Raw genomic sequence first — 26,879 nt, 5'->3', positions numbered from 1 at the left:
AAGACATCTGTCCAGGGAAATATCTTCCGCGGGACCCATCAATAGCATTTTGAATTATAACAACCGTTATATGATAAGTGCGTCAGCCTCTATTATAAGTTTCCCTTCGCTCAAGACTCGAGGCTGAAGAGCCTCCAAAACTCAAGCAGAAACGTCATATGGGGAAAGAGTGGAGAGCTGAGTGGGGAGAAAATGGCTGAAGATTGAAGAATTGCTCTGTTTCTTTATCCTCTGTTTCAAATTTCTTTACTGTTTCTAATCTCTGAAGACCCCAAATTTTTCCTACTTTCTAATTTGAATTATACCTTGAAAACATTTAGCGTTTCTTTATTGTCTTTGAATGATCTTGATCAATAAAGCAGTGTTTTCATTGGGCGATGGGGAATTTTTTTTATCCAATCTTGATTTTCACTTGAATGAAGTTTCCTTCCATTTCTCAATGAAAATGAGTGAAAATTTTTCCTTAATTGACAATGAGAGTCCCCCTCGCATCTCTCTCTCTCTCACTCAAATAAATGGAGGCTCGTTTGTGTTTCTTGATTTTCTTTTTGGCACTTCTTTGTTGTATTTGAATTTTCTTTGTGCGATCGCGGAATTCTTTTTAATTTTGATTTTCACTTAAATGTAGGTTTCTTTCATTTTTAAATGAAAGATTAGTGAAATCTTCATTCAATGAGAGTCCTTCCAGGGGATTTATGAATTCTTTTATTTTTGTTTCTTTTCTTGGGTGAAATCATATTGTTGGTTTATGAAGTCTTCTCATCTTCAGAATTTTGCAGTTCGTTTCATTTGTTGGCTAGGCTTAGCAAGAATCGGGATTGGGTGAAATTATTTTACTAATGTTTTTGGTTCGGCTTTCATATTGCGCTTGCTTACGATCCCATAATTTACCAGGCTTGATCGGGCTGCGGCTTTAGATTCCTGTTGGATTATTTCCGGTATGAATGTCATTTGGATTATTTTTTCTTTTCCTTTTCCTTTTCCTTTTTAAGTTGGTGATTATTGGGTCCTTAGATCGCAGGGAAATTATGTGGCGGGAGCTAAATAAGCTTATCCAGGCTAATGCCCTTTTCCGCAATAAATTGCAATTTCCCGACATAGAAGGCTCAAGGTTGCGGACGCTTGTCAATCAAAGACAAGTAAGCTTTTAGGAGAATAAGAAAGAAAATTTCTTTTATTTTCAAATGGATGCTGCAGCCTTTGCTTCTCTTCAGTTGCATATGGGGCTTTTACAAAGTGGTTTTGGAGTTGTTTTTGTTTTCACTTTATTCCAGTGATAAAGTTTTGAAGTTTGATTTCTTGGTGTAGAAATTCTGATCAGCCATAAAGAATGTAGTGACCTTGGTATGTAATATCTAATATGACGGCTTTAAATTGGCAGCATTCTCTTTGTGGACATCCAAGCCAAATTCCCAGTGATCCATGTGTCCGTCTTGCTGTAAGCAATAAAGTTTTAGCTGCTTAATGCAGATGCTATTCATCCTTAAATACTCACATGTATATCTCAATCAACAAAGAAATTTTTTGATAGTTTAATATTTAACATCATCAAATTGTCTGGTATAGCTGCAATGTCAAAAGGTCTTGAAGATTCTGATGCTCTCAAAACAAGATATCTAGTTCCAGACAAGGTTGGTTGAACTATTAACTAAATGAGAACATTATTCATTGTCTGGGTTTGCTTTCTACTTCTATACCTCTTATACCTTCTGCACATAATGATGCCAGGAAATAATTCGGTTCAAGATCATCAAGGACTGGCTTTTAATGTAGTTGATGAACTGCCCAAAACTGTGACACGTACATTAAATCAGGGTTCTGATCCAACAAGTATGGACTTTCATCCTATTCAGCAAACTCTACTTCTTGTTCAGTCCTTTAACTTGGCGTCAGCAATTTAAGGTACCTTCTTGTCTGCAAAACTGTAAATTGAAGTGATTTTTATTTCTTAATTTAGCTTCTGGGAAGTTACTTCTAGCGAATAAAGTTAATATTGAAATCAGTTACTAAATTTGTAATCAGCATATGATAATTTATTATTATTAAAATCTATTATTTATTGTTAGTGCTAAATACGTGTAATTTAAATTTGAAATAAATTTAAATCTATTATTAATTTTAATAATGAATTTGATAATTCATTATTATTGAAATCTATTATTCATTGTTAGTGATAAAAATGCGTGAAATAAATTTAAATTTACTACTAATTTTAATAATGAATCGTTAAATTCGTTACTAATTTATGAACTAAATTAAGAGTGTAACTAATTAATAACAAAATTTGAATTTTATTATTAAATTATAATAAATAATATCATTTTTTTTATTTTTATAAACCCTTTAAAAAAAATTAATAAAAAACTCATATTCTCTTCCCTTCTCCTTTCACATTTTCTTCCTTTTTCCTTTCATCCATTTCTCTTCCTTTCCCTTTCATGTTCTTGGCCTTTTTCTCATTTTCTCTTCTTAATCTTTTTTTTTTATATATATATTCTACTATTTTTTCCATTTTACTAAGGAACATATTGATAATATATTCATTGCTAAATTTATTACTAATTCATTTAGCAATGGATTTCAAATTTATTGCAATATTCTTTTATTTTTCCTTGTTATTTATTTATTTATTTTTTCTCATTTCCTTTAATTATCTCTATTTTCTCTCATTTTTTCTGATTAATTTCTCTAATTTTCTCTTTTTTTCTTAACTTTTTTATATTTTCTTTAATTTTTTATTTTTTCCTCATTTTTCTCTTCCTCTCATTTTCTACCATTTTCTCTTATTTTTTCTTTTTCTATTTCTTTTCTCTCATTTTAAACTTTTTTTTTCATTTTCTTCCATTTTTTTCATTTTCTTGCAATTTTTCTCATATTTTCATCATTTTTCTTTAATTTCCTTTCTATTATTTTTTTTTTCTCTTTTAGTTTCTTTCATTTATTTCTATTTTATTTCATTTCTTCCTCTTTATATATTTTTTTTACTTTTTCTTCCATTTTCTTTTATTCTCTTCCATTTTTCATCATTATCTTTTTTTCACTTTTTCTTCATTTTCTCCCATTTTCACTCATTTTTTTTCCACTTTTCCTCATTTTATCCATTTTTCTACTTTTATTTTTTCTCTTCATTTTCTCTTCAATTTCAATTTTGATATTTTTTCTTCCTTTTCTCTTTCATTCTCCTCTATTTTCCTTCATCTCCTATTTTCTTTTTCTTTTTAACTTATTCTTTTTTCTCAAATTTTCTTCCATTTTTCTTATTTTCATGCAATTTAATCTCATTTTTCTTTCTTTTTTTTTTTCTTTCATTTCTTTCATGTCATTTTTTCTCTTTCAATTTCTTTCATTTACTTCTATCTCTCATTTTCTTTCAATTTCTCTAATTATCTCTTTCTTTTTCTTTCCTTTCCTTCTATTTTCTATAATTTTCTCTTCCTTTTTATTTTATTTTACTCTCTTTCTTTGATTCTCTCTCTTTTCCATGTTATAATACTCTTTTTTTCCATTTTCTCATCTTTTTTCTGTTTTTTTTACTTTTCTCCATTTTCTTCATTTTTTCTTGTTCTTCATTTTCTCATTCCTGTCATTTTCTCTTTCATTTCCTTCCATTTTTCCTTTCTCCTTTTTTTTCTTAATTTTTCTTTTTCTCTTATTTTTTTCTATTTTTTTATATTAGCATTTTTTCACTCTCTCTCTCAGTATCCCTTCTCTTTCCTTTCATTTCCTTCTGTTTTCTATAATTTTCTCTCTTCATTTCATTTTACTCTCTTTCTTTGATTTTTATTTTTCCTCTTTTTTTTCTTTCATGTTATTCCCTTTTTCCAATTTCTCTTCTTTTTTCCATCTTTTTAACTTTTTCTCCATATTCTTCAACTTTCGCTCACTTTTTTCTCTTTTTTTATTTTATTCATTTTCTTCGTTTATCCTTTCCCTCTTCATTTTCTCTTTGCTTTCAATTTTTATCGGTTTTTCTTTATTTTTTCTTTCATTTTTTCTTAATTGCTCTATTTTCTCTTCATTTCTCTTTTCTTTAAATTTCTCAGTCTTATATTTCTTTTTCGCCATTTTTTTATTTTTTCTTTCTTATTGTTCTCTTATTTTCTTTTATTTTCTTCGATTTTCTCTTTTTATTACTTTTATTACCTTCTATTTTTTTATCATTTTCTCTAACTTTTTCCACATTTTGTTCCCTTTTCCTCGTTTCCTTTTACTCTATTTTCTCTCTATTCCTTCTCTTTCATTTTCTCCCCTTTTTTTTTTTCCATTTATCATTTTCTTATATTTTATTCCCTTTTTCTCTTTTCTTTTTTCTCTTTTTCACCCTTAATTTCTTCTACTTTTTCTCACATTCTTTTTTATCATTTTTCTTCTCTTTTACCATTTTCTTCTATTTTTCTCTCATATCTTCTATTTTTTTCATTTTTTAATTTCTCTCATTTTCTTGTATTTTATTCTTTTATTTTCTCTCATATCTTCTATTTTTTTTTCTTTTTCTTTTTCTTTAGTTTGCATCTATTATTTTTCATATTCTTTTCCCTTCCTTTTTTCTATTAGTTCTCTTTTATTCTCTCTCATTTTCATTCAATTTCTCTCATATCTCTTTTTTCTTATTTCATTTCTTTTATTTCCTATCATTTTTCCTACTTTTTTTTCTTTTATTTCGTTCTCTTTTGCTCGTTTTCTCTTCCTTCTTTTAACATTTTCTTTCCCTTTTTTCCATTTTCCTCATTTTTCTTATTTTCCCTTATTCGCTCCCAATTTCCATAATTTTCTTTCTCATTTTTTCATTTCCTTTTATTTTTCCTCATTTTCTTTTCCAACTTTCATTTTCCTCCATTTCTCTTTTTTTTTTCCTTCCTTTTCTCTTCTCCCTTTTATTTACTTATTTTCTTTCATTTTCATCCATTTTCTCTCATTTTATCTTTCTTTTTCTTTAATTTGCTTTGATTATCTTTCATACTTCTCCATTCCTTTTTATATTTCCTCTCTTTTATTCTCTCATTTTTTTCTATTTCAATTTCTTTCATTTGTTTCTATCTCTCGGTTTCTTTCAATTTCTCTAATTATCTATTTCTTTTTCTTTCCTTTTTATTTTATTTTATTCCCTTTCTTTGATTCTCTCTCTTTTTTCCATATATTCCCTTTTTTATAATTTTCTCATTTTTTCTATTTTTTTCACTTTTCTCCATTTTCTTTATTTTCTCTTCCCTTTCAATTCCTATCATTTTCTCTTCCTTTTCTCTTTCATTTCCTTCCATTTTTCCTTTCTCTCTCTCTTTTTTTTTTTTTTCTCAATTTCCCTCTTTCTTTTTTCTTCTTTTTCTCTTATTTTCTCCTATTTTCTTTTTATATTAGCATTTTTCCACTCTCTCATTTTCTTTCAATTTCTCTCGACATCTCTTTCCTTTCCTTTCCTTTCCTTCTATTTTCTATAATTTTCTCTCCTTTTCATTTCATTCTTTCTTTGATTTTTTCTCCTTTTTTTTCTTTCACGTTATTCCCTTTTCCCACATTCTCTTCTTTTTTTTTTTTTCCATCTTTTTTCACTTTTTCTCCATTTTCTTCTATTTTCACTCCTTTTTTCCTTTTTTCTTTATTTTATCCATTTTCTTCATTTATCCTTGCTCTTCATTTTCTCTTCCCTTTCAATTTTTATCTGTTTTTCTACATTTTTTCTTTCATTTTCTTCAATTTTTTCTTAATTTTTCTATTTTCTCTTTTTCCTCAATTTCTCAGTCTTATATTCCTTTTTTTACCATTTTTTTATTTCTTATTTTCTATTGTTCTCTTATTTTCTTTCATTTTCTTCAATTTTCTCTTTTTATTATTTTTATTTCCATCTATTTTCTATCATTTTCTCTAGCTTTTTCTACATTTTGTTCTCTTTTCTCATTTCTTTTTACTCTATTTTCTCCCCCTTTTTTCCTCATTTCTCTTTGCTTCTCTATCATTTTCTTATATTTTATTCCCTTTTTTCTCTTTTTTTTTTTTCTCTTTTCACCCTTAATTTCTTCTACTTTTTCTCACATTCTTTTTTTTCATTTTCTTCTCTTATACCATTTTTTTTGTATTTTCTCTCATATCTTCTATTTTTTTATTTGTTAATTTCTCTGATTTTCTTTTATTTTATTCTTTTCTTTCACTCATATCTTCTACTTTTCTTTTCTTTCTATTTTCTCTCATTTTTTTTAATTTTCTTATTTCCCCCATTTTGTATTCATTTTTCAATTATTTCCTTTCATATCCTCTCATTCTCTTCCATTTCTTCTATTTTCTCTCTTTTCCATTTTCTATAATTTTCATCTATTTTACTCATTTTTCTTACTTTTTCTTTTTCACTTCTCCCTTTTGTTTGCTTATTTTCTTTCATTTTCCTCCATTTTCTTTCATTTTCTTATAATTTCTCTCAATTTCTTTTCCTTTTTCTTTAACTTTATTTCCTTTATTTTCTCTCATTTTTCCTACTTTTTTTTCTTTTATTTCGTTCTCTTTTCCTCATTCTCTCTTCCTCCTTTTAACATTTTCTTTTCTTTTATCCATTTTCCTATTTTTTTTCATTATTCCTCATTTTTCTTATTTTCTTTTAGTCGCTTCCAATTTCCATGATTTTCTTTCTCATTTTTTCATTTCCTTTTATTTTTCCTCATTTTCTTTTCCAACTTTCATTTTCCTCCATTTCTCTTATTTTTTTTCTTCCTTTTCTCTTCTCCCTTTTATTTGCTTATTTTCTTTCATTTTCATCCATTTCCTTGCAATTTCTCTCAATCTATCTTTTTTTTTCTTTAATTTGCTTCATTCCTTTTTATATTACCTCCCTTTTATTCTCTCATTTTATTTTTTTCTTTTTATTTCATTTTTTTTATTTTCTCCCATTTTCTCTATATCTTTCTTTCATTTTGTTCTCTTTTTCTACTTTTTTTTCATTTCCTTCCATTTTTTTCATTTTCTCATCCAACTTTCATTTTCTTCTATTTCTCTTTTTTCTATTCCTTTTATCTTCTCTCTCTTTTATTTTTTTTTTGCTTATTTTCCTCCATTTTCTTGCAATTTCTCTCATTTTCTATTTCTTTTTTCTTTAACTTGATTTTATTATCTTTTATATGCTTCTTCCTTCTCTTTTCTATTAGCACTCTTTTATTTTCTCTCATATTTTCTCATTTTCTTTGAATTTTCATTTTCTTTGAATTTCTTTCATTTCTTTTATTTTATTTTCTTTTATTTTCTCCCATTTTCCCTACGTTTTTCTTTCATTTTGTTCTCTTTTCCTCATTTTCTCTTCCATCTTTTAATGTTTTCTTTTCCTTTTCCATTTTCGCTCACATTTTCTTCCATTTTTTTCGTTATTCTTCATTTTCCTCATTTTCATTTATTTGCTTCCAATTTCAGTCATTTTCTTTTTTTTTTTATTTCATTTTATTTTTTTCATTATCAGTTACTTTTTATTTCATTTCCTTCTATTTTCTTTTATTTGATATATTTTTATCTTATTTCCTTTCATTTCTTTTATGCTTTTTCTACATTTTCTTCACTTTTCCTTATTTTTCTTCCATTCTTTCTCTTTCTTTCATTTTCCCTACTTTCTTTCATTTATATTATTCTCTTCCAATTTCTATAATTTTTTATTACTTTTCTTTCATTTCATTCTATTTTCCCTTGTTTCTATTTTTTTTTCACTAATTTTCTCTTTTTTCTTTCATTTTCTACCATTTTCCCTTTTTCTTCATTTTTTATTCATTTTTCTGTTCCCTTTCTTCCATTCCTATTTCTTTTCCTTTTCTCATTCTCTTCCAATTTCTCTCTTTTTTTTTCTTCTTTTTTTCTTTCATTTCCTTCAAATAATTTTTCATTCTCTTTCTTTTAATTGCACTCGTTTTCTATTTCCCTTTTCTTTCATTTCCTTCACTTGTTCCTCTATTTATCATTTTATTTCCTTTTTCCCTTTTTTTCCTCATTTTCTACTATTTTCTTTATTGTTTTTTTTTTCATTTCATTTTCTTTCATTTGCTTCCAGTTTATATCATTTTCTCTCTCTTTGAATTGATAATATTTCATTTTCTCTCTCTTTACCATTTTTTTTCTATTTTCTCTCATATCTTCTATTTTTTTATTTGTTAATTTCTCTCATTTTCTTTTATTTTATTCTTTTCTTTCTCTCATATCTTCTACTTTTCTTTTCTTTCTATTTTCTCTCATTTTTTCTAATTTTCTTACTTTCCCACATTTTGCATTCATTTTTCAATTATTTCCTTTCATATCCTCTCATTCTCTTCCATTTCTTCTATTTTCTCTCTTTTCCATTTTCTTCTAATTTTCATTAATTATTCTATTTTCTATAATTTTCTCTATTTTACTCATTTTTCTTCCTTTTTCTTTCATTTTCTTCTATCTCTTTTTTTTTTCTTTTTCACTTCTCCCTTTTGTTTGCTTATTTTTTTTCATTTTCCTCCATTTTCTTTTATTTTCTTATAATTTCTCTCGATTTCTTTTCTTTTTTCTTTGATTTGCATCTATTATTTTTCATATTCTTCCCCCTTCCTTTTTCTATTAGTTCTCTTTTACTTCATCTTCTTTATTTTCTCTCATTTTTTCTACTTTTTTTCTTTTATTTCGTTCTCTTTCCTCATTCTCTCTTCCTCCTTTTAACATTTTCTTTTCTTTTTTCCATTTTCATCATTTTTTTCATTATTCCTCATTTTTCTTATTTTCTTTTATTCGCTTCCAATTTCCATCATTTTCTTTCTCATTTTTCATTTCCTTTTATTTTTCCTCATTTTCTTTTCCAACTTTCATTTTCCTCCATTTCTCTTATTTTTTTTCTTCCTTTTCTCTTCTCCCTTTTATTTGCTTATTTTCTTTCATTTTCATCCATTTCCTTGCAATTTCTCTCAATCTATCTTTTTTTTTTCTTTAATTTGCTTCATTCCTTTTTTATATTACCTCCCTTTTATTCTCTCATTTTCTTTTTTTTCTTTTTATTTCATTTTTTTTTATTTTCTCCCATTTTCTCTATGTCTTTCTTTAATTTGCAATTTCTCTTTTTCTACTTTTTTCATTTCCTTCCAGTTTTTTCATTTTCTCATCCAACTTTCATTTTCTTCTATTTCTCTTTTTTCTATTCCTTTTATCTTTCTCTCTCTCTTTTTTTTTTTTGCTTATTTTCCTCTATTTTCTTGCAATTTCTCTCATTTTCTCTTTCTTTTTTCTTTAACTTGATTTTATTATCTTTTATATGCTTCTTCCTTCTCTTTTCTATTAGCACTCTTTTATTTTCTCTCATATTTTCTCTCCTATTTTCTCATTTTCTTTGAATTTCTTTTATTTCTTTTTTTTTTCTTTTATTTTCTCCCATTTTCCCTACGTTTTTCTTTCATTTTGTTCTCTTTTCCTCATTTTCTCTTCCATCTTTTAATGTTTTCTTTTCCTTTTCCATTTTCGCTCGCATTTTCTTCCATTTTTTTTTGTTATTCTTCATTTTCCTCATTTTCATTTATTTGCTTCCAATTTCAGTCTTTTTCTTTCTTTTTTTTTTAATTTCATTTTATTTTTTTTTTCATTATCAGTAACTTTTTATTTCATTTCCTTCTATTTTCTTTTATTTGTTATGTTTTTATCCAATTTTCTTTCATTTCTTTTACTTTTTCCTCCAATCTCTATGCTTTTTCTACATTTTCTTCACTTTTCCTTATTTTTCTTCCATTCTTTCTCTTTCTTTCATTTTCCCTATTTTCTTTCATTTATATTATTCTCTTCCAATTTCTATAATTTTTTATTACTTTTCTTTCATTTCATTCTATTTTCTCTTGTTTCTATTTTCTTTTGACTAATTTTCTCTTTTTTTCTTTCATTTTCTACCATTTTCCCTTTTTCTTCATTTTTTATTCATTTTTCTGTTCCCTTTTGCTCATTTTCTTCCATTCCTATTTTTTTTCCTTTTCTCATTCTCTTCCAATTTCTCTCTTTTTTTTTTTTCTTTCATTTCCTTCCACTTTGTCTCTCCCTTTTATTTTTTTTTTCTTTTATTTGTTCTCATTTTTTCCTCGCTTTTTCTTTAATTTTCTTTCATGCTCTCTTATTTATTAACTCTCTTCTATTTTCTCTCATTCCCTTTTTTTTTTTTTTCTCATTTGCTCTCCATTTCTTACCTTTTATTTCTTTTTTCCTATTTTTTTCCATTTTCCTCATTTTCTTCTATTTTCTTCATTATTGCTTATATTATTATTTTTTTTCATTTTATTTTTTTTCACTCTTCAAATAATTTTTCATTCTCTTTCTTTTAATTGCACTAGTTTTCTATTTCCCTTTTCTTTCATTTCCTTCACTTGTTCCTCTATTTATCATTTTATTTCCTTTTTCCCTTTTTTTCCTCATTTTCTACTATTTTCTTTATTGTTTCTTTTTTTTTTTTTAATTTCATTTTCTTTCATTTGCTTCCAGTTTATGTCATTTTCTCTCTCTTTTAATGCATAATTCTAGAATATAATATATCATTTCAAACATCGTCAAAGTATTCCAACATATATGAGCCTCTCCAAGAGAAAAAGTGGTAGGACTATCTAGCTGGAAAATCATCATAATATCCTCTCACTCAGGAAATATAAAATTAAACATTATCACTCGAGTGCAGGAGTTGTTGAACCTCACTAAGGCTGGCAGACTGTGTAGGTATGTGGCAAACGGGACCTTTTGAAAATAGGTGTTGGTATCTTTATGTGTCGTAGTGGAGACATCTGCAGAAAGACATTATATGGGAGTGCCATGATTCTTGTGGACTGGACAGCCAGATGTGAGTTGCATGTTATCGTATGTACTTCTAGCCATGGATGCCAGATGACATTGAGTTGTATATGAAGACTTGCTTTATATGTCAACAGGATAAGGGTGCCGAGATATTATATGAAGACTTACTTTGTATGTGGTCAAGTACTGGGGACTTTTAAGATCCATCATTAATAATCGAGCTGCAAGGTTCACGGAGAGGTTTTGGACACTGTTCAAGCTTATGGGTACCAACTTAAACTTCTCTATTAGCTTACATCCATAGACGGGCAGACAGAATGGGTAAAATACTTCATTTAAGACACTTCATGAGTGTCAAATCAAAGGGACTGGGTGTAGCTTTTGAATATCTCCAGTTTGCTTATAACTTGCAAATGAGTGAATCAACAGGAGCTAGTCTTTTTAAGGTGGCTAAGGCGCAGCAGCCATTACCTCTACTCACCGTGGCTCCCCAATATAGTGGAAAGAGCTCAAAAGCATATAAATTTGCCAAGGGGTGGCAAGAAAATTCTGATGCGGCAAAGAAATTAAGGCACAAAAGAAAATGAATAAGTGGGTTGATGCTTCTAGAAGACATGTTGAGTTTCAAGAGGGGGACTTGGTAATAATGAAGCTCCTTCCTCACACAGTAAGGTGCATAAAGGTATACTTTAGCCATATGAGGGTCCTTTCCTTACAAAATAGAAGGTTGGCAAGATTGCATATAAGGTGAAGTTGTCGACTCATGTGGGGGCTCACCTTGTTTCCATGCCATGCTCAAGCCGTTTTATAAGGATGAAGAAGAACCAAGTCGGGGAGAGTCTCATCGAGCACTAATAGCAGTAAGTGCCTGTGACAATCTAGAAATTAGACTGCTACTAGTACTAGGGTTTGGATTGACTTAAGGTAGCCGGGGCCTGTAACAAGCCTACTATACATCCTATAACATGTGATATAATCCCAAACATGATCTTAAAATATACATGAATATTATATCTCGTTAATCGAAACTCAGCATATGCATACATATATAATTGAAAACATAAATCCATGCTAGAGTCCTCATCAAATACTCCAGTATGGTTAGGTTCAAACATACCTTAAACTTAAAACATGTCCAATTGTCTATACTATTACAAAAAACTATACCATGGAATATTTCTAACCTCCTGAGCTAGCACTGGTCCTACAAAAAGCTATAAGGTGAAGTTGTCAACTCATGTGGAGGCTCACCTTGTTTCCATGCCATGCTCAAGCCTTTTTATAAGGATGAAGAAGAACCAAGTCGGGGAGAGTCTCATCGAGCACTAATAGCAGTAATTGCCTGTGACAACCTAGAAATTAGACTGCTACCAGTACTAGGGTTCGGATTGACTTAAGGTAGTTGGAGCCTGTAGCAAGCCTACTATACATCCTATAACATGTGATATAATCCCAAACATGATCTTAAAATATACATGAATATTATATCTCGTTAATTGAAACTCAGCATATGCATACATATATAATTGAAAACATAAATTCATGCTAGAGTCCTCATCAAATACTCCAGTATGGTTAGGTTCAAACATACCTTAAACTTAAAACATGCCCAATTGTCTATACTATTACAAAAAGCTATACCATGGAATATTTCTGACCTCTTGAGCTAGCACTGGTCCTACAAACCTGGGGTTAGGGAAAAGGGAAAGGGATAAACTACTAGAGCATAGCGAGCAAAAATATAACATAAAATAGTTTAATAAGATATATATGATTGTATGAATACGCCACAACACAAACAACACATCAAGATAGACTTGTCACTAGTAACCCTCCATAATTTTAATAGTGTTTGGCTCACAACAGATGCACTTCGGGACTTTCTCTTAAACATAACATAAAATATCCATAGTGCTTGGCTCACAAAGGATGCTCCTCAAAACTTTCTCTTAATATAATATAATTATAGTGAAAGGGGTATAAAATAAACCCTGGTCTTTCATATCTATCATAACATAATATAACATGCTCAAGGGCTAATGAGTGATACATCCATCCACAACAACAATAATGCAATGCAATGCACTATATTTGTGAATTCTAATGCAAAATAATCTAATCATATACACATGGTATTTGTGATGCATGAGCATGCTTAAAACGTTCGATTTCTTTAAAATGATAATTTAGTTAGTTCTACTCACCTCTAGCTGATGCAAGCCTAACTCTGAAACACTTATCTCATTGTGGGCCTCTACAGTCTTTACGTTTGATTCTACACAAATGGACTTAAATGAGGGACCAAACATAACTTTTATAATTCTTAAAAATATTCCAAGAAACCCTTAAAAGCATATAAGAAAGCATGTAGAGAACGAATTGAAAATGGCTGGATAGAGGATTTTTGGAGGCAGGCTAGGCAACCAAAGATAGCTACTTCAAGCATAGGTTTGGCGGCCAAAAGGACCTTCGGCGACCGAATATGGGTTTTGGCTTTATGCCAAACCCAATTATGCACTTAAACAGCAGGTTCAAAATAAGATCAAAGCACATTAGATCTTCAAACACCATACTAAGTCAATACCACAGGGTCCTAAACCACTCAAAAGACCTATTAATCTCAACATGCATCAATAAAACAAGAATTCATCCACTATCTCTTTAGAATTTTAGGACAGAAGAGAGGCAATGATTTACTTACCTCCTTGAGATAAAACAACGACCACAATAAGGATTTTGGAGAGATGAAGGATGTTTGAGCACTCTAGACTTTAAGCTACTAACCCAAAACCTTGATCTTCAAAATTGAGAGAGAGAATTGTGAATTTTTTGAAGTGAAAATGAAGAAATAAACTCAAAAACATTAAGGAAGGTGTTTTGACTCACCTCTGCCCGAAAATAGAGAAAAATTCCTCTCCTTTTCGGGCTAGAGCCCTTTTAATATAGGCTTGAGAAGCCACTTTCGACGGCCAGATCTTAAAAATTTTTTCTAAATATTTTTTTTAAACACCTTTTAAAATACTTCAAATTCATTTTATAAAAATCTATTTTACTCTTTTAAAGCTTTCAAATCGAAGATTCTGGATTTCAACGGAGATTAATCGAAAAGTTAGAATTCTGGCACCAGAGTTTAGTTGAGTATTACATTCTTCCCTTTTTAAGAACATTCATCCTCAAATGTTCAACCGTACATTTAAAATACTTCAAATTCATTTTATAAAAATCTATTTTACTCTTTTAAAGCTTTCAAATCGAAGATTCTGGATTTCAACGGAGATTAATCGAAAAGTTAGAATTCTGGCACTAGAGTTTAGTTGAGTATTACATTCTTCCCTTTTTAAGAACATTCATTCTCAAATGTTCAACCGTACATGCAAACACATCAAGAAAACACATAAAACTATCTAACAACTTACTTCAAAAGAGATGAGGGTTCTAAGCATCAACTCTCTGGTTTCCAGGTACACTCTTCCATATCGTGGTGATTTCATAAAACCTTTACCATCGTGATTTTCTTATTTCTCAACTTTTTGATATGTCTATAATCTGTACTAGTTACTCAACATAGGTAAGATCTCTTAGGATCTCTATATCAGGTTCACTGAGAACCTTACTTGGATTTAATACGAATTTTCATAACATATAAAAATGAATCATCCCTTTCATAGGAGACACCTTAAGCAATACCATGTCTCCTTTCTGGAAGACAACTTGCTTCTTACGAATGTCTGCATAGCTCTTCTGCCTACTCACAGCTATTCTGCCTACTCACAGTTATTCTGATTTTTCTCTAATAATAGACACCACTTTGTTGGTGATCTCTACTAATTCTAGCCCTACTAAAGCCCTTTCTCTTACTTCCTAATAGACAGGTAATATGCACTTCTTCCCATATAAAGCTTTATAGGGAGCCATCCCAATGGTAGATCTCTGGGTGGAAAACAATGCTGAAATCTAACCTTATGCTCATAGAATTCCACAAACTCTACCAAAATATGGAGGTAAACTAGGGTTCCTGATCTAACACGATAGAAACTGAAGTCTCATACAACTTGATGATTTCTTCCATATAGATTATACAGTTTGTCTAGAGTAAACATTCCTAACAGGGATAAAGTGAGGAAATTTGATCAATCTGTCTATTATTACCCATATAGAGCCGTGTCTGTTGGATGTCACTGGTAATCCCACTATGAAATCCATTGCCACATTTTCCCATTTTTATTATGGAATCGGTAGTGGGATGAACATTTCAACTGGCTTCTGATGCTCCTACTTCACCCTCTAACACACCTCACAAGTAGACAAAAATTGAGCCATTTCTCTCTTCATAGAATGCCACCAGTACACTTTTTTTAGATCTTGATACATCTTGGTGGTTACAGGGTGGATACTATACCTGGCATTATGAGCCTCTCTCATAATATCTCCTTTCAATCCTATATAATCTAGTACACATAATTTATTTTCATAGCAAAGAATACCTCTATTGTCAAACCTAAAATCACCATTCTTACTTAGCTGAACTACTCCTGCTATTTTTATTATCTCTAGGTCCTTGTGTTGTTTCTATGCCCCTTGTTTTAAAAACACGTGTCACTTTATCTGTACCCCTAAAACACCTATATTAGACAACTCCAGTTGCAAGCCTTTATTAACAAGTCTGTAAAACTCTTTCACCATTGGTCTCCTTTTCCCTGACATATGGGATAAACTGCTAAGTGATTTTCGGCTAAGGGCATCTACCACTATGTTTGCTTTACTCGATGATACTAGATTTTGCAGTCATAATCACTAATTCTATCCATTTTCTTTACCTCAAGTTCAGCTCTCTCCGACTCAAAATGTATTACATATTTTTATGATCTGTAAAGATCTCACATTTCACCCAATACAGGTAGTGTCTCCATATCTTGAGTGCAAAGATCACAACTGCCATCACTAGATTGTGGGTAGGGTAATTTTCACTCGTGCTTCTTCAATTGCCCAGAAGCATAAGCTATTACCCTATCATTTTGCATCAATACATAAACTAGTCTCACTCGAGATGTATCATAAAATACTGTGAGATCCTCATTATTCATAGGCAGAGCTAACACTGGTGCTGATGTCAACCTTCTCTTCAATTCCTGAAAACTCTAATCATATTGATCTGACCAAACAAACTTCTGATTCTTCTAAGTCAACCTGGTCATAGGAGTAATTATTTTGGAGCAATCCTGAATGAATCTAATGTAGTAACCTGCCAAGCCCAAAAAGCTCTTGATATTTGTTACTGTAGCGAGTTTGGACCTGTTAGCTACTGCTTCTACTTTCTTAGGGTCTAGCTCGATTCTATTTTCTGACACCACATCCTAAGAAAGAGATACTCCTCAACCAGAACTCATATTTAGAGAACTTAGCATACAACCCATTCTCTCAAGGTCTGCAACACTCTCCTCAGATGATGGCCATACTTCTTTGCATTCCTAGAATACACTAAGATATCATCAATAAAGACAATAACAAAGTGATCCATAAACTTTCTAAAAATTCTGTTCATGAGATTTATGAATGTTGAAGGGGCATTGGTTAGCCCGAACAATATTACTAGGAACTCATAATACCCATATCTGATCCTGAAAGTTGTCCTATGTACGTTTTTTTCTCTGATTCTCAACTGATGATACCCATATCTCAATTCTATCTTGAAGATATAACCGACTCCTGCTAGCTAGTCAAACAAATTATCAATCCTAAATAAATGATATTTATTATTGGGAGTGACTTTGTTCAACTGTCTGTAGTCAGTATAAAGTCTCAGGGATCCAGTCTTTTTTTCACAAACAATACTGAAGCACTCTAGGGTGAGGTACTAGATCGGATGAAACCCTTGTCTACCAACTCTTATAACTGTTCTTGTAGCTCTTTCAACTTAGCAAATGCCATCTTGTAAGGGGGAATAGAGATGGGTCTAGTTTTTGGTAACACTTCAATTTTAAATTCTATTTCCCTATCAAGTGGTAAATCTAGCAAATCGTTTAGGAAAACATCAAGAAATTCTCTAACCACAGGCATTGAAGCTGGTTCCTTAACCTAACTGTCAAACTCTCTGACATGAGCAAAAAACTCTTGACAACCCATCCTAAGCAACTTATGAGCCTGTAAGGCAGATATCAAACCTTTTAGCACGCTTGAGTTTTGCTCCTCCAAAGACGACCTTTGATTTATCTTGTTTTTTGAACCTCTAACTACCTTGGCTCTGCAGCCCAAGGTAGCACAATGAGTAGAGAATCACTATCCATCCCTAAAATAACTTCAAAATCAATCAAATCTAGAGTCACATGGTGGGCTGGAAGGCACCTGCCCTGAATTATAATTGGACTAAATCGACAGACTGACTTTGTCATAGACGGATCACACTTGGGCCACTGACCCAAAGAGGACACTCTAGCCTAGAAGTTATCAAACCCAAAATGCTTACAAACCTCGAAGAAACAAAAGAATGACAGGAACCAGGATTCATAAGAGCATATACATTAGAATACCCAATAGTGAATTTACCTGATACCACTGTGTTTGATGTGTTGGCTTCCTGCTGTGTCATGATGAAGATCTGTTCTGGCGCTGAAGGACCTTCTCCTTGGAAACCTGCTGAAGAAAAGATTGTCCCTCTTTCTCTACCTCGCATTTTCCCTGAGATGTAGCTAAAGCTGTTAACTGAGCCATACTGCCAGAAGCTATTTATTGGTATTGTGTCATCCTGGCTGTATTGGGATACTCACATGCCATGAGTCCATCCTGTCCACATCTATAAAAAGCTATAGTCCCAAACCGACAAGGCTCTCTGTGTGGATTTCCACATCTAACACATCTAGAGCTGTCTGAACCAGAGCTTGAACCACTGTCCATTCCCAAACTAGTTCCAGAACTTATTCCTCTTAGTCTTTTAGTCTTCTTATCTTCTTAGTGGGCTTATTCCACTTTCTATTTCCTGTAACAGCTGTAAGGCCTTAGAACCCGATGATTATGTCACCTGTTGCTTCCTTGTTCCCTGAATGATAGTACTAGTCTCCATCTTTCTAGTTGCATCTACTATAGTGTGGAAACTCTCTCTCTTTGCTGCTAAGATCAGGGAAGAATATCTAGATTGGTGTCTCATGGTATTCTAGCCTTTCTCTGGTTTGTGTCATAAGCTTGACCTACACATTGCAACAACTCTAGAAAGTGCCTGTGTAGTCATTTACACTCGTTTCTTCAGTCTGCCTTAACTGCTCAAAATTCTATCACCTTTAACTCCCTTGGACTATCTGGAAAAGCCCATCGTGCAAACTCATTTGCAAACTGCTCTCAAGATAAGCTATCCAGTTTCAATTCCATACAATTCTTGAACCACTCCTTCGCCTTCTTGCACTTCAGAGTGAAATCTGCCATCTGAATGGCTTTACTGTCACTAGCTCTTAACTCATCAGCTATCATTTTCACTGCTTTGATGTACTCAAACGGGTCATCTCGTCACCCTCCTTATGCTTAGGAACATCCAACTTTAGGTAATCTGTCATCTTTACCTTGCTCCCTGCTGATGGATTAGGTTTAGGTGATTGAGTTTCAGGAATTATTGTCTTTGTTAAGGGAGGAGGTGGTGGTGCAGCATTCCTTGAGTTAGGGGTTTGCCGGATTCTAGTAATGTAGTAGAAGTGAAAACATAGAATAGGGTGAATATGGTGGGTAGTAGGGAGGATAGGGCGTGCATGAGGGGTACGGGTGGTAGGTAGAGTAATCCGATGAACCTCCCATCTGATACTCGTGTCCCTGTGGGTAAGGCTGATATTGAGGTTGATAGGCAGATCCTGAGGTCTGAGCACCTCCTGTTCCTCATTTAGGCTCTCCTTATACTTAGGAACATACAACTTTAGGTAATCTGTCATCTTTACCTTGTTCCCTGCTGATGGGTTAGGTTTAGGTGATTGAGTTTCAGGAATGATTGGTTTTGTTAAGGGAGGAGGTGGTGGTGCAGCATTCCTTGAGTTAGGGTTTGTCGGATTCTAGTAATGTAGTAGAAGTGAAAACATAGAATAGGGTGGATATGGTGGGTAGTAGGGAGGATAGGGCGTGTATGAGGGGTACGGGTGGTAGGTTGAGCCTCCCATCTGATACTCGTGTCCTTGTGGGTAAGGCTGATATTGAGGTTGATAGGCAGATCTTAAGGTCTGAGCACCTCCTGTTCCTCCTTTAGGCTCTCCCATACCCTTTCTTTCAAAGCTCATACCCAAACTTTCATCTCTCCTCTGATCCTGATCCACTGATTCCCTGACATTTGCAGACATCCTATCCAAATCTATTCTTCTGCTTACATCAAATGACCTTCTAGGGTCCCTTGACACTTCTCCCCTGTTACTTCTACTTGTCCGTGCTCTTATAGACCAACAAGAGGAAGGGCATCATGCCCTCATTTTCAGGTGGGACTCCGGTCAATCGTGCAGATCAATGTGATCCGCACATCCTGTCTTCTGAAAAACAACATTAAACACATAAACATCTAACATAAGGTGATTCATGTGGATACACATGAACCTATAACATAAACATCATATCATTAATACACATACATATAGTCATGACATTACACATAGGCATACATATATCAAGACAAGACTCTACATCCTATCCCTAGTGGACATATATTTTTGTAATTATGCTTGTCCTCTAACATCTATGATCCTAACACTCTAAGGTCCGACCATATAAACCTAGGGCTCTAATACCACTCTATAATGACTTGGAAACCAGATTACCAGTAGCACTTGAGTTCAAATCGACTTAAGGTCATCGGAGCCTGTAGCAAGCCTACTATACATCCTACAATATCTCATATAATCTCAAACATGATCTTAAAACATACATGAATATTACATCTTGTGAACTAAAATACATAACTGAAAATATAAATTCATACTAGAGCCCTCATTAAATGCTCCAGTATGGTCATCATTACATGCTTCTGTTAGGTTCAAATATAGTTTAAACTTAAAACTTTTACATAAAAAATTATTAACAAAGGGATCATAAAAGAAAAATCTGGTAAAGCACAATTCTAAACTATCATATGTTTCATGTCCACAACTATACTATTAGAAAAATCTATACCATAGAACATTTTTGACCTCCTAAGCTAGCACTAGTACTGCAAACCTGGGGTCAGGGGAAAATGATAAGCTATTAGAGCCTAGTGAGCAGAAACATAACATAAAATAGTTTAATAAGATATAAGATCGTATGAATGTGTCAGAACACAAATAGTTCACATTAAGATGGACTTGTCACCAGCAGTACTCCATAATTCTAATAGTGTCCGGCTCACAACGGATGTTCCTCAAGACTTCCTCTTAAACATAGCATAACATATCCATAGTGCTTGGCTCACAAAGGATGCTCCTCAGGATTTTCCTCAGGATTTTCTCTTAAACATAACATAATCATAGTGCCAGAGGCATAGAATAGGCACTCTAGTCTTTCATATCTATCATAGCATAACATAACATTACATGTTCAAGGGATAGTGAGTCATCCAACATCCATCTACAACAATAATTAATTATGCAAATGCATCATATTCGTGAATTCTAATGAATCTAATTTATACACATGGCATTCGTGATGCATGAGCATGCTTAAAATGTTTGATTTTTTTAAATTAATAGTTTAGTTAGTTCTACTCACCTCTGGCAAGCCTAGCTCTGAAGCAGATATCTCACTGCCAGCCTCTTCGGTCTCTCAAGTCTGATCCTACATAGATGGATTTAAATGAGGGACTAAATATAACTTTTACAACTTTTAAAACTATCCCAAGAAATCCCTAAAAGTATATAAGAAAGTATGCAGAGAACAAGTTGAAAACGGCTCGACATGGGACTTTTGGCAGTAGGTTTGGCGGACTAAAGTCCTCTTACAGATGCAAAAGTCAAACTTTCAGAGGCAAGTTATGGCTCCCTTAAGCACATGTTCGAGCAACATTTAATTGATCTAGAAGAAGTATTTTTGGCATTACAATGGTACCAAATAAGGTTGAATCCAGCTAATTGTGCCTTTTTCATTCGAGGAGGAAAGTTCCTAGGCTAAACGATAAGTGGAAAGGGTATAGAGCTGAATCCGGAAAAGGTGGAGGCCATTCTGAACATGTCTGAACCGACCTATGTGAGAGATTTGCAAAGGCTGAAAGGGCATGTTCTGGCGCTTTACCAATTCATGTCTAAATGGCCAAAAAGGTGTTTGCCTTTCTTCAAAAAATCAAGAAAGGTACCTAACCCTGAACATGTCTAAACCGACCTATGTGAGAGATTTGCAAAGGCTGAAAGGACATGTTCTGGCGCTTTACCGATTCATGTCTAAATGGCCAAAAAGGTGTTTGCCTTTCTTCAAAAAATCAAGGAAGGTACCTAACCTTGAATGGACAAAAAATTATCTAAAGGCAAAAAGACAATCTCAAAAAATATCTCAATTTCACACATGTATTTAGCAGTCCATTGGCTGGAGAAGAACTCCTTATCTATTTAGCCGCATCAGAACAAGCGTGAGCACCGTGCTGGTAAGGGAAGAAGAAGAAGTTCAGAAACCAATCTTTTATGTTAGTAAGGTACTAAAAAATATAGAAACCAGGTGCATGAACATAGAGAAGTTGGTCTTTGCTCTACTTTTAATAGTAAGGAAGTTTAAAATGTATTTGGAAGACCATCATGGAGTGGTGATGACAAACTAGCCCTTGAAAAAAATCCTACACAAACCTGAAATTTCAGGACGGATGCTGGTTTGGTCGATAGAAATAAGTCCATGTTGTCTCATTTAACGACCTAGAACAGCAATCAAAGCGTAGGCTTTAGTGGACTTTATAGCTGAGTGTTCATTTGGTCCAGCTATGAAAGAACAAGCCTCATTAGAGGAAGGAGAAATAGCATGTAGACCGAAGCCAAAATTTCTTGGAATTTATTTGTAGATAGAGCGTCGAGTTCAGCCAAGAGTGGAGCAAGAGTCCTCTTAAAAGGACCTGGTGAATTCAAGGTATGCTATGCCTTATGGCTTGAGTTTCTGGCATCCAACAACATGGCCAAATGTATGACCTTAATAAATGGCATGCAAATAGCCATAGAAGTGGGAGTGACCAACCTCAGGATAAGTAGTGACTTTCAGTTGGCTGTAAACCAGATAAAGGGTGTATACCAAGCTAAAGATCCAGTTATGTAGAAGTACCTAAACATAATATGAGCACTAGAAAAAGACTGAGCGACCAAGGAATAATGGTCCGATATGAGTAGATACCTCAGGATGAAAATGAGAAGGCTGACTTACTTAGTAAATTGTCAAAAGAAGAGCTAGAGCAACTCTCAAATGAGGTATATGTGCAACAAGTACATTTTCCAACCTTTGAGAAGCCAGCCCCGATAACGCAAGCGTACGGAGATTAGAGCTGGATGAGCCCATACATAGAGTACCTCAAAATGAGAAAATTGTCAAAAGATTAAATAGAAGCTCGAAGGATCGCAACTAAGGCCGCTAATTATCAAGTATTAAGAGGAATTTTGTATTGAAAAGGGAAACAACAATCAATATACCAGCAACACTGCAGTTGAGTATATCTAGCCCGTGGCTATTCTCACAATAGGGAATAGACATACTGAGGTTGTTTCCAAAGACAGTGAGGCAGAAAAGATTCGTGGTGGTGGGAAGCAAAGACTGTTCCTAATATCACGACAAGGAAGATGGTGGATTTTGTATGGGAAACATTATCTGCTGGTTCAAAATACACAGGACATTGATTTCCGACAATGAAAAACAGTTTGATTACAAAATCTTTAAGGATTTCACCCGACATATGGGGATTTAGTACAAGTTCTCCTCAATAGCCCATCTGGATATAAAAGGCTAAACTAAGGTGACAAACAAAGCTATTCTCCAAGGACTGAATAAGTGATTAGATGGAGCCAAAAAGAATTGGGTTACAGAGCTATCTAGCATTTTGTGGGCATTTCGAACCACTCCCTGATTGGCCATGGGAGAGACTCCATTCTCACTGGCCCTATGGAACAGAAGCAGTCCCAACACACTAGGTGCAATTTAACAATGAAGGCCTCAATGGTGAAAAGCTAAGAAGCAACCTCGATGCCCTTGAGAAAATTAGAAATGAGGCACGAGTATGAACAACAACTTACCAATAAAGGGCAACTAGGTATTATAACCAAAAGATCCGCAAGAGAAATTTGAAAGTGGATGACTTAGCTCTGAGAAAGCTAGAGGCAATCAGGAAGAGGGCTATTTTGGGCAAACTAGCACTGACTTGGGAAAGACAATTCCGAATTATAAAGGTTGTCAAGCCGGGACTATATAGACTCGAAGATCTGTAGGGAAATTTAGAACCCCGTCCTTGGAACATCTAGCATCTAAAAAGGTACTTTCAATAGAAAGATCGGTGTAATCTTGATGCAATGGAAATGAAATTCCTTTTCTCATTTCTTTCAACTTTAAAAACTTTGGTTTGAAACTTTGGGCATGACATAAAAGGAAAAATTCCAACCACGGCGAGCACCAGCCTCGGAAATTGACACATGGTGCTAAATAAGCTGAGTTGAGGAATAAAACAAAGAAAAATCCAACCACGGCAAACATCGGCCTCAAAAATTGACCCTTGGTGCTAAATAAGCCAAGTTGAGAAATAAAGCAAAGAAAAAACTCAATCACAGCAGGCATTGGCTTGGAAAATTGACCCCCTGATGCCAAATAAGCCGAGTTGAGGAACAAAGTAAAGAAAAAGAAAAAAACCCAACCATTGTTGTTACCGAATTCGAAAATTGACCATCGCTGCCAAATAAGCTGAATTGAGGAATAAAACATGACGAACCCAATTACAGCATACATATAACGCAGGTTTAAAATACCCACATGCTATAGCATTCACAATATTAACAAAACAAAATAGATACTATTCCTGAAAGTTCGTCCCCAGAATTTGTGGTCAGGAGATCCTCACCACTTCATTTTCTCATCTCAAGCAGTCTATATATTCCAGCAACTATAGTTAAGAGAAATTCAACAGCATATCGGCTTCCGTTCAGTTTAGGGGATCAAGATGAGCAAAGCATGTTCTGCTGCAATCTCGATTGCCAAGAGGTAATAATTAACCATAAAAAGAAATCATTGACTTAGATCGGTTGATGGAAGATCAAAAATTAGAAAGGCTAATTTGTTTTTGTGTCTAGCAGGCTTGAAGGGAAGGTGGGTCTGATTACTGGTGGAGCTAGCGGAATTGGTGCGGCCACTGCGAGGCTGTTTCTCAAACATGGAGCCAAGGTCATTGTTGCAGATGTTCAAGATGATCTTGGCCACTCTCTTTGCCAAGAACTGGGCTCAGAAGAAATTATCACTTATGCCCATTGCGATGTAACTCGTGATTCTCAAGTCCAAAACGCTGTAGATTTAGCCGTCTCCAAGTATGGAAAACTTGATATTATGTATAGCAATGCTGGACTTCCAGCCAATATGGATGGAATCCTAAGCTCAGACAACGAAGAATTCAAAAGGGTACTCGATGTCAATGTGTTTGGTGGTTTCTTGGCAGCCAAACACGCTGCTAGAGTCATGATTCCTGCCAAGAAAGGTTCTATTATCTTCACTGGAAGTAATCTTTCAGTGTCTTGCTTTCAGTGTGCGCATGCATACACTGCTTCAAAGCATGCTGCGGTTGGTTTGGCTAAGAATCTTTGTGTGGAATTGGGCCAATATGGGATCAGAGTTAACTGTGTCTCGCCATATGCAATTGTAACCCCATTGCTAAAGAGCTTTGTAGGGTTAATGGGGATGGAGAATGAGAAGATTCAGGAAGCGGTTTCGGCTGCCGGGAACTTGAAGCACGCTGTGTTGAAAGCAGAAGATATAGCAGAAGCTGCTTTGTATTTGGGAAGTGATGAGTCTAAGTATGTGAGTGGGCTGAATCTGGTGGTTGATGGAGGCTATACTCTAACCAATCCCTCCATTGAAATGGCAATCAAAAGATTACATTCTTCTTAGGCAGTGATGTGTATAATCAGGAGTATCCCTCCATTGATGGAAGTTATGGTATTGGGTTGATGGTCTCGCTTAATTATGGTGTCTTGTCTTTATTGCTGTATGCATGTCCCTCATGGTTTCTACTTTCTAAGCATGTTCAACAGGTTTTGTTGTTTATGGCTGGTTTTGATCAGTTTCTTTATGCTTTCTTGTTTGATTGTGCCATATCTTCTTGGTTGATTGGGATATAGATTGTCTCTGTCCCAGTTAATGCGATATAAATTGAATGGTGAACGTTTAATTTTTGTTTTTTTCCCTGATATTTTCATAAATAAAATTTTATTTATAAAAAAATTTTGAAGCTATCCCATCTGAAGACTTTTTTTAATGAATGGAACTCGTGTGGGTTGTGAGGAGTATCGTTTTCCCCAATGTTAGGACTTGAAGCAATTTCTAAAGACTGAAATTATTGATATTTTAAATAAATTTAAAAAAATTGTGTTAAATTTTGTATTTGATATAAGGGATAAAGGAATTACCTAAAATGTCATAGTTAGAATTGATCATTACAATTTTTCCTTTATTGTAATTGGTTAAAAACATATATTAGTTAGTTATTATTTAAATTTTTAATTTGATTAGTTGGTTAATTAGATTAATTTTTTATTTAATTTTAAATTAATTATCTATATAATGTTAGAATTTACATAAGCCTAAAACTCTTCTGTTTATATTTAATTAAAATTTATTATAATTAAATTTTATTTTAATTGATGCTACATAATAATCGCTTAAACTAAGTTATGAGCTATTACAACAAAACAGATCCACGTAGTAAGAATTTAATAAGTGAATAATGTAGTCCAATCAAGAATAGGAAGAACAGAATACTTCAATGTTTAATTTATCATTAAGACTCGTTCTCCTCTAGATAGGACGAGTCTCGGTACAAGTCACCATTATTAGGCACTATACAATATATTCTCATTATGCATATAATCGTGCAGCATCACCAATTTATTAGCTGGCAATATCTCTTACCAAACAGTCGATCATATCAACATTGGATTATTAGGAAATATTATATTTATCTTTATCGTCTTATAGTATAAAAGGACAAGAATCATAGAGGCAAAAGTACATTGTTCTCTCACACTACTCAAGTTCTAAGCAATTCATTACATTCACTATGTTCTTTAGTATACTGACTTGAGCGTCAGAGTAGTTATTGTAGGTACCCACCACCTCACGTTCTTTCTTGCAGATCTAGCCAATCACAATACAACTCTATTTTTCAGGCACATCATTTGATTTCGTTATAGGAAAAATCCATTGAATTTTCTCTGTTCATTTGGATTAAAATCGGTCTTTTATTCATTTTTTCTCTAAGAAAAAAGAATCTCTCCTCTCTATCTCTTGAAATGGTCAAAATCGTACATGTCATTACGGGAGAACCTGATAAGGGCAAAGGAAAAAATAAGCGTATAGCAGAAGACGTTCTGTCAGTTGAGCAAGAACCATTAGCCAAGCAAGAGGTAAGGGTCGACCCTGCAGACAAAATGATTGGATTCTTTTAAAATGACCTGCTAATCGTCAAGATCCTCCTGAACAGGTATGGAGTAAGGCGAGAATTGGTAGATACATGTAGTTTATTAACTTCTCATCTTAAATGTTTTTAACAAGTTAGGTTTAGATAAAAATAATCTTGTTAGAGCTTCCTATACGTTAGTAGGATTAGAAGATAAGATTGTGGTAGTGCTGGGCACCATCAACCTCCCCCTGGTATTGGGTGATAAAAAATATAGGCGAAAATTGTATGCAAAATTTACGGTGGTAGATATCCTATTTGCATACAATGTGATATTCGACCGTCCAGTCCTAAACTATCACAGTATTATTAATCATGGGTATTATGTGTCTTAAGCTACCAACTCTAGGAGGAATAACCGTGGTCCGAGGCAATTCGAGATTGGTCAAAGAAGGTTACAGGCACCCAACAAAAAGTCTCGGAAAAGCAACAATGCCCATCGACTTACTAGAGAAACTAGAATCTCACGTAAAGCTAGAGACAGCAAACCCCATAAAGGAGATTCAACTAGGTAAGGAATAAAAGTAAAGTTCAGTATTGC

The 26,879-nt window shown here is 33.2% G+C and overlaps 1 protein-coding gene across 4 annotated transcripts; it reads left to right on the top strand.

The window, feature by feature from the left end:
* The first annotated feature begins 93 nt into the window (after positions 1 to 93).
* On the top strand, positions 94 to 25,061 carry LOC110618766 (secoisolariciresinol dehydrogenase-like). Of its 4 annotated transcripts, none has more exons than XM_043958416.1 (7): positions 94 to 938; positions 1,022 to 1,139; positions 1,382 to 1,438; positions 1,567 to 1,631; positions 1,729 to 1,902; positions 23,760 to 23,874; positions 23,967 to 25,061. In XM_043958416.1, the coding sequence occupies exons 6-7, from the start codon at positions 23,834 to 23,836 to the stop codon at positions 24,769 to 24,771; spliced, it is 846 nt and encodes a 281-aa protein (XP_043814351.1). In that variant the 5' UTR covers positions 94 to 938; positions 1,022 to 1,139; positions 1,382 to 1,438; positions 1,567 to 1,631; positions 1,729 to 1,902; positions 23,760 to 23,833; the 3' UTR covers positions 24,772 to 25,061. The 4 variants fall into 4 exon arrangements, with proteins under 4 accessions (XP_043814351.1, XP_043814350.1, XP_043814352.1 ...); XM_043958415.1 differs by having other exon boundaries at positions 1,015 to 1,139; XM_043958417.1 differs by having other exon boundaries at positions 1,015 to 1,139; positions 1,309 to 1,438.
* The last annotated feature ends 1,818 nt before the right edge of the window (positions 25,062 to 26,879 follow it).

The sequence above is a fragment of the Manihot esculenta genome, chromosome 7, assembly GCF_001659605.2.
Source record: "Manihot esculenta cultivar AM560-2 chromosome 7, M.esculenta_v8, whole genome shotgun sequence".
Taxonomy (NCBI): domain Eukaryota; kingdom Viridiplantae; phylum Streptophyta; class Magnoliopsida; order Malpighiales; family Euphorbiaceae; genus Manihot; species Manihot esculenta.
This window is presented reverse-complemented; position numbering and strand designations above follow the sequence as displayed.

What these genes read in the sequence shown, in the direction of transcription:
- LOC110618766 (XM_043958416.1), top strand. Translation starts at nt 23,834, where the DNA reads ATGAGCAAAGCATGTTCTGCTGCAATCTCGATTGCCAAGAG. An exon ending in GCAATCTCGATTGCCAAGAG is followed by an intron (nt 23,875 to 23,966) that starts GTAATAATTAAC and finishes TGTGTCTAGCAG; the next exon opens with GCTTGAAGGGAAGGTGGGTC.